The sequence below is a fragment of the Arachis hypogaea genome, chromosome 6 (genome assembly GCF_003086295.3).
Source record: "Arachis hypogaea cultivar Tifrunner chromosome 6, arahy.Tifrunner.gnm2.J5K5, whole genome shotgun sequence".
Lineage (NCBI taxonomy): Eukaryota > Viridiplantae > Streptophyta > Magnoliopsida > Fabales > Fabaceae > Arachis > Arachis hypogaea.
The window spans coordinates 102,414,946-102,435,655 of record NC_092041.1 but is presented as its reverse complement, the minus strand read 5'-3'; the positions used below and the strand labels follow the sequence as shown (position 1 = coordinate 102,435,655).

Genomic DNA, 20,710 nt, shown 5'->3' with positions numbered 1-20,710 from the left:
GTTCAGTCTGTTGGCCCAATTTCGGGCTAAATCCTTTAAAATTAGTGTCAAAATTTAATTTTGATTATTTTTACTCTTTTAACTTGTCAAACTTAATTTTCTAATTTTTTTGAATAATAATTAATTTATTGATTAATTATTTACTAATTACCCAAGTTTTACAACAAGCATGTCATCTATGTAGACCTCCATTGATTTCCCAAGGTGAGATGAGAATACCTTGTTCATCAATCGTTGATATATAGCCCCAGCATTTTTCAATCCGAAGGGAATCATTACGTTGTAATGGTTTGCCTTAGGAGTGATGAATGATATTTTCTCCTGATCCAACTTGTACATCAGAATTTGGTTATATCCTGGATACGCATCCATAAAGGATAGGTATTTGTAACCCGAGACTGAGTCTATCAGAGCATCAAGGATCTTTGGGACAGACTTTATTGAGATTAGTATAGTCGATGCACGTCTTTCATTCTCCATTTTGTTTCTTTACGAGTACCACATTATTGAGTCATAGTGGATATTTTACTTCCGTTATTAATCTGGCTTCTGACAGTGCCTGAACTTGCTCTTCTACAACTTTTGCTCTTTTGGGGCTGAGTTTTTGTCATTTCTGTTGAACAGGTCATGAGCCTCGGTGAACTGCAAGCTTGTGGCTCATGAGGTTAGGATGGATCCCAGACATGTCAGAGACTTTTCAGGTGAAAAGGTTAGAATTACTTTACAAGAGCTTGACAAGTTCTTGTTTTAGTTGTTCTTTTAGATTGGTCTCCCACATGTGTCATTTTCCTAACCTTGTCCCCGATTTGTACCTCTTCAATTTTTCTCTCAAGTTGAGGCCTCAATTCCTTTCAAATTCAGTCTCCTTCGAGTTCTATTGAGTTGACCTCTTTTCCTTTTACACATTCTCGTAGGTTTAGACTTTCATTGTAACACTTTCTTGCTAACTTCTTATCTTCTCTTATAGTTGCTATTTCCTCAGGTGTAGAAAATTTTATGCAAAGATGAGGAATGGAGACCACTACAGCAAACTGGTTCAATATTGTCTGACCTATTAGGACATTATAAGCCGAAGCCATGTCCACCACTATATAATCTATGCTTAGGGTTCTTACTTTTGTACTCTTACCAAAGGTGGTGTATAAGGAGATAAAACCTAGAGGTTGGATAGGTGTGTCCCCTAACCCAAAGAGAGTGTCAAGGTTTGCTTTTAAGGACCCGTTTGGGAAGCTTCGAAAGCTACTTTTTTGAGCTTTTGACTTATGAAAAGTATTAGTATTAATGTCTGATGTAATTTTCAAAACTAAAGCTATTAAGTGCTTATGGAGAAGTTAAAAAAATGACTTCTCTCATAATAAAAAGCTTTTTATCACATTTCTTTTAAAATAAGCACTTTTAGAACTAAAAAATAAACACAATAACTTATTTATAAGCTACTTTTAATACAATCATTTATTGTTTAAGCTATTTTTTTTTTCAAAAAAGCTTAATTAAACTATTTATCTAAACTGGGCCTAAGTCTCTTTCCTCTAAGCCCAGCTTATCAAAAGCTGGTTTGAACAGAATGTCGGTCGAACTTCAATTCCTTGGTCTATCAGAGTCTTGTGGAGGTTAGCATTGGCAAGAATCATTGTGATCACGATTGGATCGCCGTGTCCAAGCACTATCCCTTGGGCATCTTCCTTAGTGAAAGTAATTGTAGGCAGGTCGGACGTTTCTACTTCTGTGCTGACTTGGTAGACTTCTTTCAAGTGCCTCTTGCAAGAGGATTTTGCTATCCCTCCTACTGCGAATCCCCAGCAATCATGTGAACATATCTTTCAGGGATCCGTTGTGGCTGATCTCGGCTATCCCTATCTTCTTTATCTATTTTTCTTTTACTATTGTCGTTTAACCTCCTAGCTAGATATATTTCCAACCGACCTTTTCTGTCCAATTTTTCAATCACATTTTTTAAGTCATAGCAACCATTGATGGAATGGTCATAAATTTTGTGGTATTCATAATATTCCTACCGATTTTCACATTTTTTTTCTTTTTATGGGTCTGGAAGGCGGGATCTTCTCAGTGTGGCAGATCTTTCTATATATGTCGACAAAGGAGACCCACTACGGGGTGTAGGAATAGTACTTCCGAGGTTTCTCAAAGCTCTATTCATCCTTCTTTTTTGACTCCTTCTCTTTGCCTTGAGCTTGGTATTGACTGTTTTGCCCTGAGGTGGGCTCTCTTAGTCGGGTAGTTTCTTTCATATTGATATACTTCTCAACTCGTTTTTGTACTTTGTACAGAGAGGTCGAGTGCCTCTTGGATATAGATTGGGAGAATTGTCCTTCTTTGAGACTATTAATTAGTCCATGATAACTACTTCAGTAGCTAGATTCTGGATCTCTAAGCATGCTTTGTTGAACTTTTTCATATAGGCCCTCAAAGACTCTCCAGCCTCTTGTTTGATTCCCAAGAGGCTCGTTGCATGCTTGGTTTTATCATTTTGTATTGAAGATCTTGTGAGGAATCCTCTAGCTAGGTCGTCAAAACAAGTAACTGACCTTGGAGGCAGACTGTCAAACCACTTCATGGTTGCCTTGGTTAGAGTGGTTGGGAAGGCCTTCCATCAAGTCACGTCGGAGACATCAACTAGATACATCCTACTTTCGAAATTGCTCAAGTGGTGTTGGGGGTCATTTATCATATCATAGAGCTCCATATCCGGACTCTTAAAGTTTCTGAGAACTTTGGCTCTCATGATCTCTTATATAAATGGATCATCGCTCCCTAGGGGTGTAGGTTCAGCTCAGTCCGAGTTCGTGTCCCTCTAAGGTCGGATTCTAGCCGCTCTAACTTTCCCTCCAATTTCCTTGGCCATCGAACTTCTCTTCGTAGGCCGTGTTCAAATTCACGCTGCCGTTCTAACTCAATCTCGAGTTGTTCCAACTGCCCTTGATGTCCATGCACCAATCTCATAAGTTTCGTAGGGTTTTGACCCTCTAACTCATCAGGTTGGTGAACTTCAGAGGTAATTCTCTAAGTTCCTGAGTTTCGCGAATTCTCCTTTCATTGAAGTCTTCTGTTCTCCCAGTTCGTAGGGTATGACAATTACCGATCATCATTGTGTTGATCTGTTCTGATTCTGATGCAGTGTGTCCATCTTCGAGTTGTCATGAGGGGGTGTAGACTTCCAAGTTTCCAGCAACGGCGCCATCAGGAGCGGAGCTAGATAAAATATTAGAGGGGGCAAAAAATATTTACACAATAAAATAAGACTAAAATAAAAGTTTAAGGGGGGTTAAACTAAAATTTACATATAATTTATATTTAAAAAATTAAAATTAGGGGGCCATTGCCCTCCTTTCTCTATATGTAGTTCCACCCCTGGGCCAATATTCTTAGGATTATCTAAAGCTATAATTTGAGTCTGAACATGAGGTACAAGTTTTTTTTTAGGGTGGTATCCGTCGTCTTCTAGTACCGAGATACCGTCATCCGACATCTAAATAAAGATGGGGCTGGTACTTGCAAGAGATTCCGATATTTAAGTTAACAAAAGTTTTAGGCAAAATTTTTAGTATATATTAAAGTTCAAAAAATATATGAAAATATTAAGGTATTTATAGGTATAGATGTAGAGTTAATAACTACTTTTAAAATAATTTTATTTTTAATGGTGAATTTATTATTTTTTTATTAGAAAAATTGTTAAAATTTTTTTTAAATGAGTAAAAAAAAATTATAAGAATTAGTTGAGATTTATTTTATTTGAATAAATTGGACCAAATTAGCGCCGCATAGACCGACTTTTATGAGGACGGATAAATTATAAAGTATAATTTGGACTCTAATTCTGTAGGCTGAACTTTTAATTATTTTAAGCCGATCTTTCATAATGGATCAATGTACGAGACGATTCCTACCACCGTTGACAAGTGAAGATCTGATTATCTCATGCATGATGATTGTTTCTATGACTTAGTATTTCCATATTATTCATTACCGAAGAAATGATATTTTGGTTCAGTGTATTTACACTTGTTCATTGTTATACACTATACAGTAACAAAAACTTCCAATTCGTCATTGCAGCCCGAGCACCACACCTAACTCGTGATAAGAAAAACAAGTGTATTATTTGTATCACCTTTTTAGTACATTTTTATATATATTTTTAATTCTTCAATTAAAATATAAATATAATGAAAAAACTTAAAAATTTACATTAATTTTAAAATATATACAATTTAAGATATATTAAAATAATAAAAATTTCAGTTTTATTAAATAAAAAATATTAAAAAATTATTAAAATTTATTATTTTTAATTATTATTTTTAGTTATTAATTCAATTTTTTAATTTAATAATCAAATAATATAATTTAATTTATATTTCTAAATATTAATAATTAATTAATAATAATAAATAATAAATTATGATGGTTCTATTTCTTGTTAAATTATAATAGAAATTAAAAAGTCAGACGTTACATTACGCGATCAAAATAAAATAATAATGCAACCATTAGACCGTAATCAAACTTTAGTACGGGCGGAAAAGAGAAATGTAACGCGCGCAGTTGGGCCCGTTTAATTTAACCACGTTTCAGTTTCCCGAGCATGCTTTCCTCTGAACTCTCTAGTCACGCGTTCTAATTAACACTAAATATATTTTAACAGTGCGATGAGATATGTTTTAAATATTATTTTTTATTTAGTCACCAAAAAAAATATTATTTTTTATTTAATTTTTAAAAAATAAAAAATAAGTAACTCTTTTAATTTTTTAAATAATTAATGCATAAAAATAAATATTTAAATTAATTAAATAATAATAATTTTTTTAAAAAATTAATTAAAAATTAAAAAATAACTAACATTTTTTATATTTTAATACTATATTAATTATAAATTACTAATTATAATTATTTGACTAAACATTAAACGACTCAAAAAGTTTAACTTAAATTAGTTGATTAATTTTATCTATTTAAATAAATATTAAAAATATAAATTTTATCATAATAATTTTTGAATAATCAAGTTAGACTAAAAAATACTGTAAAAAATTATAATAATTTTTTAATAATATTATATATTTAAATTTTTTATTAATTAAATTAAATTAAATTAAATTAAATTAATTTAATATAATAAAAATTAGTTATATTTATTATTATTTAAAATTTTATTATTTAACTTAATTAAATTTATTTATATAAAAAATTTAAATGTGTAGCATTATTTATGATAGATTTTGTTTTTGATGTTGGAGTAGCAACGGTGTTTTTTCAAAATGTGGGTTGATGGGGTGTTATTCTCAAATGTGGAACCTTTTTAATTAGATAAACAAAAATTTGATCGTTTGATTTGTGAGGAGTACAAAAATTGGACCGTCCGATTTGTGAAGATACAGAAATCGGATCGGACTGAGGAATTTGTGAAGTCGGGTCGAGAGATTTGTGAGAGTATAGAAATTGGACCGAGAGATTTCTGTTAAAAAAATTAAAAATTTTGAATGATAGAAATCGGATCTTCTAAGTTGTGTCTACATTTTTAAAAAACACAAAAAATTACAATGTTAAATATATCACTACTTTTACTTTCATATAAAAAAAAAAAGAAGAAAGAGCCTTAATTATGACGTTCTCTAACCGTATATCTTAAATCGAATTCACTACATGGCAACTCAGTAGTTGTCTAGTTGACTTGTTGGAAGAGACAGTGCGAAACCAGCTTGGTTGTGAATGCAGCAACAGAAGACACTAAGCCACTACATAACCAGTAACCAACAAAGAACGAAACAATAATCGACTACGCAAACATACATTTTTTTTTCTTTTTTTTCTTCCTTCTTGCATATTCAGAGACACTAAGCCACTACTACGACATAACGAAATCAATTATTTGCCAATATTTCTTCCATGGCTTTGTCAAAGCTACCGTTTCTTCTGATCTTGTTTTGTTCATTTGATCTCTCATCTTCTGCATTTACATCACTTGCCAGGGGCTATTCTCTCTCTGCGGAGAAACCTGCACAAGACATCATTGTGTCGCAAAACGGCATCTTCTCCGCCGGGTTTTTCGAAATCGGCGACAACGCTTATTGCTTCGCCGTGTGGTACACCGAAAAGCTTAATTCCCAAAATATCCCTACCGTAGTTTGGACTGCGAATCGTGACCAACCGGTGAACGGAAAGTACTCCAAGCTTTCCCTCTCGCACGCCGGTAATCTTGAATTAGTGGATGCAGGTAAGCATCTTTATCAAACTCTCACTTAATTCATGCATTAAATAATCTTTCTTTGGTCAAACTTAAAAGTTTAAGTGATCTCTATTCTACTAATGAGTTTGGTAGCTTAAATCTATCTTTTTGTTCTAGTTATGATTGTTTTATATTATGCTGTTGATCTAAAATAATATACATCAAGAATAAATTATGATATAGAATTTTTATATATATTCAATCATGCTCCATATATACAAAAATCGGCCACTACACATAGAAATAAATAAGAAATTAGTATCCTGGAAAATATTTTTATCATTATACTACTATGACTAAGTTTGATTATTCGTGTATTATAAATTGATTATTCTATTACAACATGTTTGATTATTCCAATAACTGATTATTTAGTTGAAAAATACGTGAAACAAATATATATTTATACATAAATTTATGGTAATTGATTTTTAGTGTATACATATTAGTTCGATATACAGCGGTTCAGATTTTATGATATTTTTTTCATTAATGTTGTTGTATGATTAGAACTCATAAATATTTATCATATAATATTCATTTAATTAATTAAAATTATGAATGAGGTGGTCAAGAGATTTATTTAAACATAAACAAATTTACCTTAAACACGATACATGACAAACGCAATGGTATCGATGTTAATCGACCCACCTAATAAGTAATTAAGATATACATTATTTTGAAAAATGTAAACTTGTATGAGTTTATGATTCGAGTGTTCCATGACTTAATTAAATTTTCTAAATTCCCGAGTATAATAACCTTGCAGGTCGGATCCAAACTTGGTCTTCAAGAACAGAATCACATGAACATGTAGAATTGTACCTCAATGATGATGGAAATCTGGTTTTACATGAGTTGCAAGGAACTGTTCTATGGCAAAGTTTTGACTCTCCAACTGACACACTCCTTCCTGGCCAGCTTCTTACCAGACAAACACTACTAGTATCTGGAAGAAGCGAAAGCAACCGATCTTCCGGTTTCTATAACTTGTTATTTGACAGTGACAATGTTCTTAGTCTTCTTTACAACGGCCCTGATGTTTCAAGCTCTTATTGGCCAGTTCCTTGGCTTGTAAGTTGGCAAGCTGGTAGGTTTACTTATAATAGCAGCAGAGTTGCAGTGCTGAATCCTCTTGGAGAGTTCAGTTCGTCGGATAATTATACCATTAGAACATCTGACTATGGTTTGGCTCTACAAAGAAGACTAACATTAGATTCTGATGGAAATCTTCGTGTGTATAGTCGAGATCTGTCACAACGAAAATGGTATGTTTCTTGGCAAGCCATTGCTGATAGCTGCAACATTCATGGAATTTGTGGACCTAATTCTGTATGTAGTTTTGATCAAAAGAATGGAAGGAAATGTTCTTGTCTTCCATGGTATAGAGTGAAGAATCAAAATGATTGGTCTTATGGGTGTGAACCTGCGTTTACCCTTACTTGCAACAAAAGTGAGTCTACCTTCTTGGAGTTACAGAATGTTGAGCTTTATGGTTATGACAATAATTTTGTCAAAAATCATACCTACAGTAACTGTGAGACTTTATGCATAGAAGACTGCAATTGCAAAGGTTTCCAATACTCATTTGATGAGGGAAGTGGCCAATTCTTGTGCTATACCAAAATACAATTGCGCAATGGAGAACATTCACCGCAGTTAACAGGAGTAACCTACTTGAGAGTTCCAAGAGCTAAGAGTTTTTCCAGCAGTAGAGAATCTGTTAAGAAAGATGATCACATTTGTGATGTACAAATTTATAGAGAGTATATTAAAAAACATGTAAATCGCTTCTCATACTTATTCTTGTGGTTTGCTATTGCGCTTGGAGCTTTTGAAATGGTTTGCATTCTTGTAGTTTGGTGTTTCTTGATGAGGACCAACCCAAAATCTGGTATAGATCAGCATGGCTACCAGCTTGTGAAATTGGGATTTAGGAAATTTAGTTACTCAGAGCTGAAAGAAGCAACAAAAGGGTTCAGCCAAGAGATTGGAAGGGGCGCAGGAGGAATTGTATACAGAGGACTATTGTCGGATCAAAGGCTTGTCGCGATAAAAAAGCTCAACGAAGCTAAAGAAGGAGAAGATGAATTCCTTGCCGAAGTAAGCACCATTGGGAGGCTCAATCACATGAACTTGATTGAAATGTGGGGATATTGTGCAGAGGGAAAACATAGGCTTCTGGTGTATGAGTACATGGAAAATGGTTCTTTGGCAGATTGCCTCTCATTGAATAATACACTAGACTGGAGCAAGATGTATAACATTGCGCTCGGAACAGCGAGAGGTCTAGCATATTTACATGAAGAATGCTTGGAATGGATTCTGCATTGTGATATAAAGCCGCAAAACATACTTCTTGATTCAAACTATGAGCCAAAGGTATCAGATTTTGGCTTGTCTAAGCTGCTAAATAGAGATAACCTCAAGGATTCTAAATTCTCAATGATCAGAGGAACCAGAGGATATATGGCACCTGAGTGGATTTTTAACTTACCAATCACATCCAAAGTCGACGTGTATAGCTATGGAGTTGTTCTGTTGGAGATGATAACTGGAAGAACTGCAACAGCAGATATCCAAGCAGTTAATGGAGTAGACACATACAATGGGAGGCTCAAAACATCTGTGAGAGAGAAAAGGCGAGTGGCATCATGGGCGGAGAAAATCGTTGATCCACCCATTGGGACAGATTCTGATGTGAATAAGATGAAGGTCTTAGTTGCAGTGGCTTTGAAATGTGTAGAGGAAGACAAAGATGCACGACCAACTATGAGCCAAGTGGTTGAGATGCTTCAGTGCCATGACACAGATCCTTAGTGTTGAAGCTATACTCACCAAAACCTGCTAGTCTGGTTCTTTTGAGCTTGATTTTTCACTTTCTTTTTTGCATCAAGAGTATTGTATATAAAATTAGTAACTGAAAATAAATTTTCAAATTGTTTTTTTTCCCCTGAACTCTAGTGTCAGTGTTCCTTCCAGTTCCAAAATATATCCTCTTTGGAGTGGGAAAAGGCATGCACATTGTGAATTTTGCAACTTAGATTCTAGGTATCTAGCTCTTCACCTTCGTCAATCTATATAGAGTTATAGACTACTTCAATTCAGTGCTTGAGTTGCACTTGTTTCTTTCTTAGGCTACAGGGGAAGGGGGTTGCATTTGAAAAAGTTGAACAATGTAGCAAGATTTCAGATAAGCAGCTAAGGTTATGTTTTAGAAAACAATGCAAGATATTTAACCTTCAAAATAACAAAGAGCTAAAAGGTCATAAAGAGTATCTTAACTTACCCTTTTGCTTGTTAATTAACTTGCAATCGAACCATCAAGAAGGGAACACTGTTACTTTGGTGACGTTTTTCTTGGCATGGTCTAACCTTGCTGCATTATCATTGATCAACAATGGCCAGATCAATAGCATTTCCATATTCCAATGTCAAAGGCTCAAAGCAACATATGAAATACTAGGACTATATAATGAATTAGTGAATGACCTAACAAAAAATTCATTTCTTCTTTCATTTTAATCTTCTTAATCAAGATTTTATTTAAAAATCATTATAATATCAAAGCTCAAACTTATTACTGAGAATTAATGAATTTTTTATAATAACAAATCTCTAAATTTAATAAATGAATCTATTTTATTAATCTTTTAATTAAATACATACATATAAAAATATTAAAATTATTTGACACATGATGATAAATTAGATTTAAGTTAAATGCATATTTCTCTTAAATATTATGTAGCTGTCAAATATAATTATCAAAATAAGTTCTTTACATAGCATTTCACTTTAGGAAAAAACCAAAAGTTGGATGGCAATAAATTACAAGTGTACTGTAATATATGCCTGAGTAATTCTGCTATTGGGAGTTTGGGACCACATATTCGAATATCTTGTTGAGTGACTTTGAAATTGTTTATTCGAGTTTGCCATTTCCCATAAAAAGCAGCACTATTTTCTGATTTCCATAATGAGAAATGATTTTCCTGGTCTTTTTTTATATATTTTTTAGGCCAATATTTATGTGATATAAAGCAGCCTCTTTGAAAATTATATTTTACAGAATCCTTAGTTCAAGGCTGAAAGGCTTCAACTTAATTAGTATAACTAGAATTCGTGGACTTCAATTACCTCATGCAGGTCCCTATGTTACGTTGTAATATCTACTCTTTATATAGTAACTATTTTCTGTGATTTTATTTTTTATTTTATTAGGTGTATTTTGCGGTGGTTATAAAACTTTGATAATTTAAAAGTGTAGTTAAAATTAATATTATATTTTTTAATTATTTGGCAATAGTTTTAATTTGATCATATTTATTATTTTTTTATATTTTCATATTAACAAGTATTATCAAATAATAAAAAAGTACAATTTTTAGGTGGTATAGCCACCCGTATTATTTATTATGTCCTACTGTTTGAAAGGAAAACACTATCTCATTTTATGTAGAAAGACACTTCATATCATTTTAACCACATACATTGTTGATTTGCTTCTTTCTATGTACCAGAATATCAAAAAAAGAATTAAGGAGATATAAGTATATGATATAGGTTTGGGTACAATTAGCAATGAAGCAATCAAGTACCATAGTGTTGTTCAATTAATTAATATAGTCCAATGTAGATGAAATATATTTTTATAGCTGGAAGAAAAAGAACAAGAAAGTCTTCCAAGTTTGAATGTTGTTGGAGAAATTAATAATGAGGTATGTGAGGTACTACTGAGGTATTTAAAACAGCAGTTATGATGCTGTCAGTAATAGTTGGAAGGTAGTTGTCTTTAGCTTTTACTGCATTTTCTTCCATTTATATAGCCTTTGAGGAACGTTTGTACACATAAATGTATATGTAGTACTACTCCAAGTCTCCAACCCTCGCTCATATTCATATTTTTCTTCCTTTTGCTGCTGCTTTTTCTCTTGTTTTATTTGGTTTTTCATCCCTCAACTTTTGCATTCAATGTGATTGTAGTACAATGGCAACTCTCAAGTTTCTTCCAGTGTGGGCTAGTGTTAGTGTTACATTCATGGTTGTGGTGGTAGCAGCAATGTTCATCTCAGCTGAATCAACAATCTATGTTAACTTCAGTCGTGTTCCTCCACCGCGGTCGAGGTCTTCTAATGCTGTTTTTCAGTTCCTAGTAGAAACTTTGGATGGTTACAATGCATGTAAGGGATATAACTGTTCATTTCAATGTGAGGTATGCATTTATCTTCTTGAACTTCCTTACGTTTTTTCTTTTGGGTTGAATTGTAAAGTATATTTACTAAGATAAATAGGATAAGTAAGTCTCTGAAGAATTTTGTAATAGACTTAAAAGTCGTTAAGAAAAAAAATACCAAATAAATTCTTGAGGAAGATTCTTGAAATGAATTCATTGTTGGCGCGGTGTTTTGCTTGAACAGCTTGATGGCAAAGCGTACCCTTGCCATGGTCATGGCATTGTGTTGAAGAACCTGACACAAAACCAGGAGCATTACTTTCTTCTCAATGTCACTACAAACAAAGGAGAAAGAAATTCATCAGTTTACTCATGGTTCATAGGTAAGCTAAACATACATTGCTATCATCATTTGAAATTCTAAGTAAAAATGGCACTTTCCTAATCCTATTTTGAGCTTAACTAAAATCCATAATTGCGGGCTAGCTGATGGATTTTTTCTTTTCACATAATAGACACAATACCTCCAACTGCAGCCATTACTAGTGAAGAGACATACACCAGTGGAAAAAGGGTAGCAATTGATATTACATTCAGTGAAGTATGCACTGGATTAGGTGGATTCAAATGTCAGAACTCAACAAACTGTGATGTAAGTTGGTTTCTAGTGACAAACAAAGCATTGTCCTAAAAATAACATTATCTAATTTTTCTAAAGGGACGTGTATTTTGAACAGGAGGCAGTAATAATTTGTTGTTTTAAATGGAAAAAAAAAAGTTAACTACAAATTTGGTACTCAAAAGATTCCGCCACGGACAAAAAGATTTTTGAAAGATGTTACGACAAAACAGCTGTTGAATGATTTGAAAATGCGACAAAAATAACAAATAATTATTATATTTTTCATTTTTTTGTAAGTGACAAAAAAATTGTACTTAGCAAATGACTTATCCGTTTGATATAAATTTTTGTTGTAATATTTGAATAAATATTTAGAAGGTGCACAAAAACCGGAGTGAAATTTGATCTCTAGATTTTTTTTTTCAAAAAAAATGTGATAATTCACAATAATAAAAATTTTTTAAAAAAATCCACATAAAATTACCAAATTTTAAGAATGAAAAGATCTTATTTTTCTAATAATAATTGCAAAAGTTTGTATCAAAATCTGATCTCTAAAATCTTTTTTAGAATATATATTTAATATTTAATATCTAGTTCTTTTTTAACATTTTTAAATCTTTTAGAAGCTTATTTGTTGTTAGCATCTTTCATTCTTTTTGTCAGCAAAGTAAACTTTCCGGTACTATTTTAGTGTTTACTCAAAAAAAAAAAAGTTGAAAAAGTTTATGACATTTCTATATTTGTGTAAGGTTCTGGTAGCTGGTCCTGCCCAGGTTGTTGCATCTTCATTCCAAATTATCAAACCAGGTTTTAAGTATAGTTTTGACCTGATTCTCTCCTCGAAAATTGTGTACGGGCATGCCGTGATCTCGATGGTGGAGAATACTTGTGCTGACCAGGCTGGAAACAAGTTCATGAGAACTAATGGTTCTACTTTGATTATTCACTTTGGTAAGGTTCTATTTGCAATTCTAAACTTCAAATGTTAACCTTTTCTTTCCTAACAAGCAATGTGATGGTCTCACATTATACATTTAAACCTATGTCTTAGATAGAAGACCAGTAATGGTGGATTTTTGGACTTCTGTTCCATCATATGAGTTGAAAATTAACAGTATCCCAAGAACTGTCATTGCAACATGCAAACCAGAGGACATGATAATTTTCTTGGACTTCAGCATTCCTATAAGAAATTCAACAGAGCAAATTCTAAGTGCGCTACACGTTAACTCCAGTATCTTAACCCCTTTCCATGATAGAAGTAACGAGGCACGCCGATTTTCTTTCATGGTAAGCAAAGATATTGTTTATCTGATATACTTCAGTTTTCTTACCATATACATTGGTATAAGTCATTTGCTGAAGAAGTTAGAAAATCAACAGAATTCTCGCAATTATATTCCAATATATTGCTGATGAAAGAAGTAATGCAATTTCTTTTTTGGTAGCTCAATAACATCTCAAGAACTGAGATTATCACAATTGAATTACAAGCTACATCAATACTTGGAAGAACAGGCATCCCTGTCTCTCCTGTTGCTCCGATTACATTCCTTTTCGGTATGCTACAATATGTTCTTACAACACTAAAAGCAGATATCTCTTAGAAGCTTTTGGTGTAAGCCAAATCTTATTATTACTGTCTGTTTTGGTAGATTCCATGAGACCTAGTGTGATACTAAGGACCAGCTCCCTCAGTAGACCAAGGGATTCTGACATCAACATCATTGCCGAGTTCACAAAGCCGGTATTTGGCTTCGACGCCTCTATGATAGAAGTCTTGGGAGGAAGATTGACAAGGCAGGTTCAGAGAGAGTAACAATAAGCATATCAATCATAACAAGAAGCCTATGAAGTAATCATAAATCTTGTCATTAAGGGGTTTAAGTAATGCTCAAATTCTTCATTTTCTTTCTTGTAGGTTACAGGATCTATCCAGAGCTTTGTACTCATTGACAGTCCATGCAGAATCAGAGAATGAAGTGTCAGTTACCATTCCTGCAGGGAAGGTAACTGATATTTCAGGAAATGAAAATTTGGCATCCAACCAACTTGTATTCAAGCATTGTATGGATACCTCTTTTCCTTCCTTACATGTTTTTAACTAATAATGAAATAATTCGTAGACAAACTTCCATTTGTTATTAAAACTCAAATTCCCATGTTTATCTTTCTAACCAACGAAACTTTGGTTGAACGTGTTCTATTTTATATGGATAACAAGGTTAGGAGTATTTTGCATCTATGGTTCTAATTCTCATCATATGCTCAGATTCTGCCCCTGCAATATGCATTGCATTGTACTCATTTGTGAGTGCTGGAACAATAGCAACATCACTGATAGCTGCAATGGTTTTGCTTTCCTCTGCAAATCTAGAAGCAATAAGCATACTTGCTTTGGGAGGTGCAAACTGTCCTACTTCCAATCCATCAATGAATCTAAATGTAAGTAAGAAATTGATAACAATATCAAATTATAATTTAAATACAAACATTTTTCATTTCTCACAAGTCACAACAACTTATATGTATCATTTCTCTCTCTTCAAAGTTACCTTAGAAAACATTTTCTTCCCAGGGAATGGTTGGACACCTTCAAGTCTTTGCGCTTACAAGTTGGTTTTCAGCTGATCAACCTGTCAAATACTTGGAGACAACAAGAGGTCTACGGTGGCTCATACCTCATCACAAGCTTCCTTGGACAGATTCCGACACTTCGTCTTCAATATCAGAAAAAGAGAACCTTTCAGGGAGAACTAATGGCCTGTCAGAACATAATTCTCGCAACAGAGATCATCAACTTCCAACTAAAATTACCACCAGATCGGGTTGGCTTCATAATCACCAGCATAACATAAGTAGGGCAAATATAGTTTATGGTCTACCACTCAGTTCCATTGAATATTTCAGTTATTTCTTGGTGAGTTTGACGTCATGTTTTTGAAAGCTCTACATTCATAGACATTTGTATCAGCTAATCCTTTTTACTTGTAGAGGGGAGAACCAATGTCTGCTAGCATGGTCGTCAAAGGAATGGAGAATTACAAAGGGTAGCTATACACACTCAGCCACTTAAACAGGAAACACTATTATTTTCTCTAGTAAAACTGTGAGAAAGCGCCCCCCAAACATAGTTTCGTATTTTTCATAATGACATAGTTTCTTCTATTGACAGGTGGCAGGACATGGAGATGAACTTATTCTGGCTTGGCATAGGAGGAGGGTGTTTAATTTTAGCTCATGTTTTCATAATTTTATTCCTCCGGCGGAGGACAGGGAAGCCACCTCGGGGCAGTTTTTCAGTTCCTAGCTTTGAGCTATTTATTTTGATTCTCTTGCTACCTTGTCTTTCTCAGTCGTCTGCTTTCCTAATAAAAGGTAAGACTAGCTTCTGCAATGACTAATTTCATCCACCTGAAATCTAACAAATTGGTTATGCAAGTGCAAAGTTTGAAAAGATTTCAAAACTACAATTTTATGCAGGTGGTTCAACAAGGGGAATTATAACAGGGGTGTTGTTGCTGGCAATCCCTGCAGCATTCATCTTGTCAGTATCCCTATTTATTATTATTGTAATCAACTCAGGAAAATTTGCCCAGTACAAAGAATTCAACCAAGTACCTAATCAAGAAGTGTGGTACAAGAACTTATGGTTCCTTTTTGTCGGGAAACCAACCACGGGAAAGTGGTTTTACAGGGATGGATTACCATCTTCTTTCCTCTCAGGCTTTGGAATTCTCTTTGATAATTGCAAGGGTTCTCCAGTGCTAGTCCTAGGCGATCAGCATGAACTAAATACCATGACCAAGTGGACCGAAAGCGGCCAAAGAGGGAATGAAAGAATTAAGGGGGTCAACTCAGAAGATAGCAATGAGGAAAACAAAAATTCCATTTTCAGAAGGGTACTAGGATGCATGCAACAATACTATATCATCCTTGACTTATTAAGAAGAGTTGGTATGGGAATGATATCTGTAGCTTATCCACCAGAAAAAACAAGTAAAAGCCTTTTTGCTCTGGTAATTACATTACTACAGTTTATTTACTTATTTACCATAAAGCCATATATCAGCAGGAGTGTCCATGTTGTGGAAAGTGTTTCTCTCTTGTGTGAAGCAGGTGTGTTTGGTATATTTGTCATTCAAAGTGGTTCAAAATCAACTGAAGCCAGAACTTTGGAACTAATTATGATAGTTCTTCTGTTACTAACCTTCATTGCACAGCTTATCAATCAATGGTATGCTATGGTAAATACCTTATTAAGACTCTCAAAGCCTCAGACTAACTCTTTAAGGCATGGATTAAAGCTTGCAGCCAAGGGATTAATTCTGCCTTTCCTCCCGAAGAAGCATTGGCCGAGTGTTGTATCGACATTCTCCCAAACAGAAACAGAGCAGCTTTCAGTTAATCCTGCGAGCTCAGGGACAGAACTTGGAAGAATAAAAAGAGCAGGCTATATGGATCCAGTCAGTGCCATGACTGCTACTGTAGTTCCTGTGCAAAGTCCTCATACACCTAGCCCCAATGTGATTGAAAGACAAGATCCCAGAAACTCAAAAGCAGCCACAAATGCTCACATAGAAGTGGAAGGTATATGGCTAACAGGACACAAAGCTGGAATCAATGATGAGCTGAAGATGTTAAGGGAGCTTGCAAAAGCTGGCTTCTCTAGGGACGACAGGGTGGATGAAGCAAGTACCAGTTACACTTTAGATGCGCAACTTCCATCGGATGAACACTATTTGGGTATTCCAAAGCCAAGATACTAATGCTTAAGGGTGTTGGAAGTGTATTTGCAGCTTACTGTACTTACTCAAAAATCATTGTATAGCTTCTAATGGTGTTAAACTCTTAGTGACAACTTACTGCTAATGCTTCTCAGATGACCGTGCCATGTGCATTTTCTAGAATTAATATATAAAATGTTAGAACAGATTGAAACATTCTCAAATCATTTCAAAATGCATTTACAATTGCATTGCTTTTAAGCTATTCAACAAAAAGAGTTCATACACTATCTGTTTGTCTTTGAAAGAATTGTTAATGCTCTGTGCAATTTGCATACCCAATTGAATATAGGTCTACACAAACATACAATTCCAATAGAAAACTACATAAGAGTCAAGTTCACGGACCATTGAATATACCAAAATCTAACCCTAAAATTCAAAATTCAGAAGAAATGGATACACCTTCAGTCAGCACATAGCACTGTGGCACTGTTCCACTCTATTGCTATCAAGTAAGCCATGAATTCCATGAACGACGACGAGATCGCTGCGAAACATGTCCGGAACCGCCACCAGAACACCGTTGAGGAACCGCATCCTCGGAGAAACCGTCACATTGATCTCAAACCCGTCGGAGAACGTCGGCAGCAGAGACTCGTTAGGGAGACGAATCAGATCGCGCCATGTAATCAGCTTCGGCACGACGTGCTTGCGGAAAATCGTAGAGTAATCGCCGATATTCCTCACGCCGTTAACGGCGAACGCCTCATCTAACGGCGCGAAGATCGTGAACTTCCTCTCATCACCAAACTCCGTCGAAAGCTGAGCATCAAGAAACGTGGCCATAACGGAGCAGCCGTTAGATTTCAAGACTTCGGTGACGGCGGCAAACGTTTCGGCGTTAGTACGGGCGGGTTCGGATTCTAATTCTTGGAGCGAAGATGAGTTGAAGAAGTCGTCGATTGCGAGCAAGAGTAATGAACCGTCGTCGAAGATTGGTGTCTTGGAAACGACGACGTCGTTTAGGGAAAGTTTGTTGGAGGAGGAAGAGGTAATGCTGAGATAGGAATTTGGGAGCAGAGTGGGTAAGGGCGTGTTTGGTTGGAGAGATGAGAGGTTTTGGAGTGGGAGCCTGTCGGGGAGGATGTGGTATTTGAGGAGTGAGAGCGGGAGCGGGCCGGAGCGGATGAAGGCGGCGTTTGGGGGGACGAAGACGGTGGCGTTGTTGGCGGAAGGGAGGGGGATGGAAGGGGACGCGAGGCGGAGGGTGAGGGCCATGGAAAGGAAGCCGGCGTCGGTTAGAGTTTGCACCGCCAGGGTAAGGAGGGCCTCGGTGGAGGATGCGGCAGAGGGGAACAGGAGGCTGACGACGGTGACGAGGAAGAGAGGAGTGCGTAGCGTGAAAAGATTAATCTTTTCCATCGGTTGGATTGAAGAAGGAGAATCGTGTGTTCTTGGATTTCTTGCTAAGAGACGAGTGGCTTTGGAGGGGTTGTATACTTGTATGAACTTTGAAGGAGGAAGAGATGATCGACGTGGAGTAGAAATTCGGGCGGGAAATAAAAATGAGGGAAAAACAAAAGGATTCTTCTATATCTATATAATAAAACAAAATGCATCGAATATTGAGAAGCATACCCAAAAAATATTTTAGTTCACGTCATTTTTTAGTGAAATTTGTTTTAGTTTTAGCAATTTAAAGAATAAGAAAATAAAAAAATTTTCAAAGTTGAATTTTGTTTTTTATTGCACATTGATAATGTTTGAGAGATAAAATATTATTTTTTTAGAGGCAGGGCGATATTTAAAAAAAAAAGTAATACTATGTATTTATGTTTTTTAATGAATTAAGTCTAACTAAATTAAATAATAAGATTTAAAATAATGTTAGTCATAATTAATTGTTGTTATGTTAGATCAACTTGATTAGACTTGATTAACAAAAAATTTTCAATGTATATTATTATTTTAAAAATAGATTTTTCCTTTGAAAATGCTCACTCTTGTACATAGTCAAACTATGTAGAAAAAACATAAAGAAAGAGCAAGAATGAGAAATGTAGGTAAATTATTAATTTTTTATATATAAAATATAATTTGTTGAAGGTGCAATGAGAGTAGCTAAGAGTGTGAGCAGTTCAGAGAAAGCAAGACGAGAATGAAAAAGATGTGACTTAATTGAAATGGAAAAACTCAAAAAGACATCCAGGTACTGTATGCCCTATATACAATCATAGATACAAGTTACTAGTTCTAACACTATTTAACTAATTCTGTCATGCTTACATGTTAATTGTGCACACTAACTCATCATATCACATACTACTCTAACCATCTTATAATAAATATTCCTTCTATTAGTTATAATTAATTGCACAACTAGCTAATGTTAGTTCATTTAACCCTAAGCTTATACATCAGGTAACACCTTTCCTTAAACTAGGAGTACAAATGTTTAGTAGTCCTAGCTTGCCCAAAAGTTTGAAGAATGTCCTTGGAGCAAGGAATTTTATCAGCATGTATGCTACTTGCTCATATATTGAAATGGGAAGCAAATGTATGAGACGCTCAAGCACCTTATCCCTCACCACATGGTAATCAAGTTCGATATGTTTCGTTCGCTCATGAAAAACTTAATTATGAGCTATGTGAATGGCTACCTAGCTGTCACAATACAAGCTTATGGTTTTTCAAGTCCCATTCTTAAATCTCTCAAGATCTTTTTCATCTAAATTGCTTCTCGAGTGACTGATGCTAAAGCTCGATATTCAGCCTCAGCAGAAGATGATACCACAATCGACTACTTGTTGCTACGCCATGAAACAATTGAACACCCAATGTAGAAGCAATAGGCTAATATGGATCTGCATGAGTCTGGGCATGCTGCCCAATTAAAGTCGCTGAACCCTAAGACAAGCAAATCAGAGTAAATCCTTTTGCAACCAATCGCGCCTTATATCGCTCAATGACACCATCAGGGCTATGTTTGAGCTTAAAAATTCACTTACACCCGATTGCTTTCTTGCCAGGAGGAAGAGGTGTAATATCCCAAGTCTGTAAGTGCTGCAGTGCATCAAGTTCCTCTTTGATTGCACTCCTTCAACAAGAATGAACTATGACTTCCTCATAGGTCTTTTGTTCTTTGTCAATGGAGATGGGTAGAAAAAAAGTTTTATGAGATGTTGGAAGTGCATTATATGATAAAAATTGTGAAATGGGATATTTGCTTGGTAGAGATGTAGAGACATTCATACAATGATAATCTTTTAAATGACTTGGTAATTTTTGTTCCCTAGTTGATCTTTTTAATGGGATTAATGACCATGCAAGATCAGTGCCATGAGGAGTATGTATTGATGCATGAGGAGTGGACTCTTTAGTGGAGTCATGGAATGCAAGATTCTCTGACACTATGTTTGAGTCATTTGGCGTGTAAGATGCATGTGTGTGGTGTATTGTATGAGGCCATATCAAGGTGGGATGTAGAAAGTGAAGGTGGAGCATGAAAAGTGGTAGTGAATGTATCATATATGAAGGGATCATGTGTCTGTGCACGTGATGACATGGTATCAGTGTTAAATGGGGAAATATTTTCTTTGAAAGTAAAACAATTCTCAAAGAACTTTACATCTCTTGACACAAATATTTCATTGGATTGAGTATCCAAGAGCACAAAACCTTTGGTACCTTTCCTTAATCCTAAGTGTGTGCATTTTCTTGTCCATAGATCTCTTTTTTTCTTCCAACCGATATGGTGCTAGCAAGTTCAACACCCGAAAACTATTAAATGTGAAATGGAAGGCAAAGACTGATGCAACACTTGATAAGGTGATTGATTTTTAAAAAAAATAGATGGCAATTGATTTATTAAATGTACTTCATATGCAGTGACATAGTGCCAGTAGCATTTGGGAACATTTGATTCA

General features: G+C 34.9%; 3 protein-coding genes across 3 annotated transcripts; 2 read left to right on the top strand and 1 right to left on the bottom strand.

Moving 5' to 3' along the window:
* The first annotated feature begins 5,665 nt into the window (after nucleotides 1-5,665).
* LOC112697194 (putative receptor protein kinase ZmPK1) lies at nucleotides 5,666-9,360 on the top strand. Its single transcript, XM_025750268.3, has 2 exons — nucleotides 5,666-6,238; nucleotides 7,023-9,360. Exons 1-2 carry the CDS (start codon nucleotides 5,911-5,913, stop codon nucleotides 9,071-9,073), a joined length of 2,379 nt encoding a protein of 792 aa, XP_025606053.1. The 5' UTR covers nucleotides 5,666-5,910; the 3' UTR covers nucleotides 9,074-9,360.
* A 1,771-nt stretch (nucleotides 9,361-11,131) lies between these two features.
* Nucleotides 11,132-16,987, top strand: LOC112697193 (uncharacterized). Its single transcript, XM_072198291.1, has 13 exons — nucleotides 11,132-11,468; nucleotides 11,674-11,812; nucleotides 11,945-12,081; nucleotides 12,804-13,005; nucleotides 13,106-13,344; nucleotides 13,503-13,614; nucleotides 13,710-13,869; nucleotides 13,976-14,121; nucleotides 14,327-14,499; nucleotides 14,633-14,974; nucleotides 15,049-15,104; nucleotides 15,230-15,432; nucleotides 15,538-16,987. Exons 1-13 carry the CDS (start codon nucleotides 11,244-11,246, stop codon nucleotides 16,821-16,823), a joined length of 3,420 nt encoding a protein of 1,139 aa, XP_072054392.1. The 5' UTR covers nucleotides 11,132-11,243; the 3' UTR covers nucleotides 16,824-16,987.
* Nucleotides 16,988-17,252: 265 nt separating this feature from the next.
* On the bottom strand, nucleotides 17,253-18,206 carry LOC112805833 (putative fasciclin-like arabinogalactan protein 20). The gene has a single exon (XM_025848162.1). It carries the CDS (start codon nucleotides 18,204-18,206, stop codon nucleotides 17,253-17,255), a length of 954 nt encoding a protein of 317 aa, XP_025703947.1.
* Between the last annotated feature and the right edge of the window lie 2,504 nt (nucleotides 18,207-20,710).

What these genes read in the sequence shown, in the direction of transcription:
- LOC112805833 (XM_025848162.1), bottom strand. Translation starts at nt 18,206, where the DNA reads ATGGAAAAGATTAATCTTTTCACGCTACGCACTCCTCTCTTCCTCGTC.
- LOC112697194 (XM_025750268.3), top strand. Translation starts at nt 5,911, where the DNA reads ATGGCTTTGTCAAAGCTACCGTTTCTTCTGATCTTGTTTTGTTCATTT. An exon ending in TCTTGAATTAGTGGATGCAG is followed by an intron (nt 6,239 to 7,022) that starts GTAAGCATCTTT and finishes ATAACCTTGCAG; the next exon opens with GTCGGATCCAAACTTGGTCT.
- LOC112697193 (XM_072198291.1), top strand. Translation starts at nt 11,244, where the DNA reads ATGGCAACTCTCAAGTTTCTTCCAGTGTGGGCTAGTGTTAGTGTTACA. An exon ending in TACTTTGATTATTCACTTTG is followed by an intron (nt 13,006 to 13,105) that starts GTAAGGTTCTAT and finishes CCTATGTCTTAG; the next exon opens with ATAGAAGACCAGTAATGGTG. An exon ending in ACAAGGCAGGTTCAGAGAGA is followed by an intron (nt 13,870 to 13,975) that starts GTAACAATAAGC and finishes TCTTTCTTGTAG; the next exon opens with GTTACAGGATCTATCCAGAG.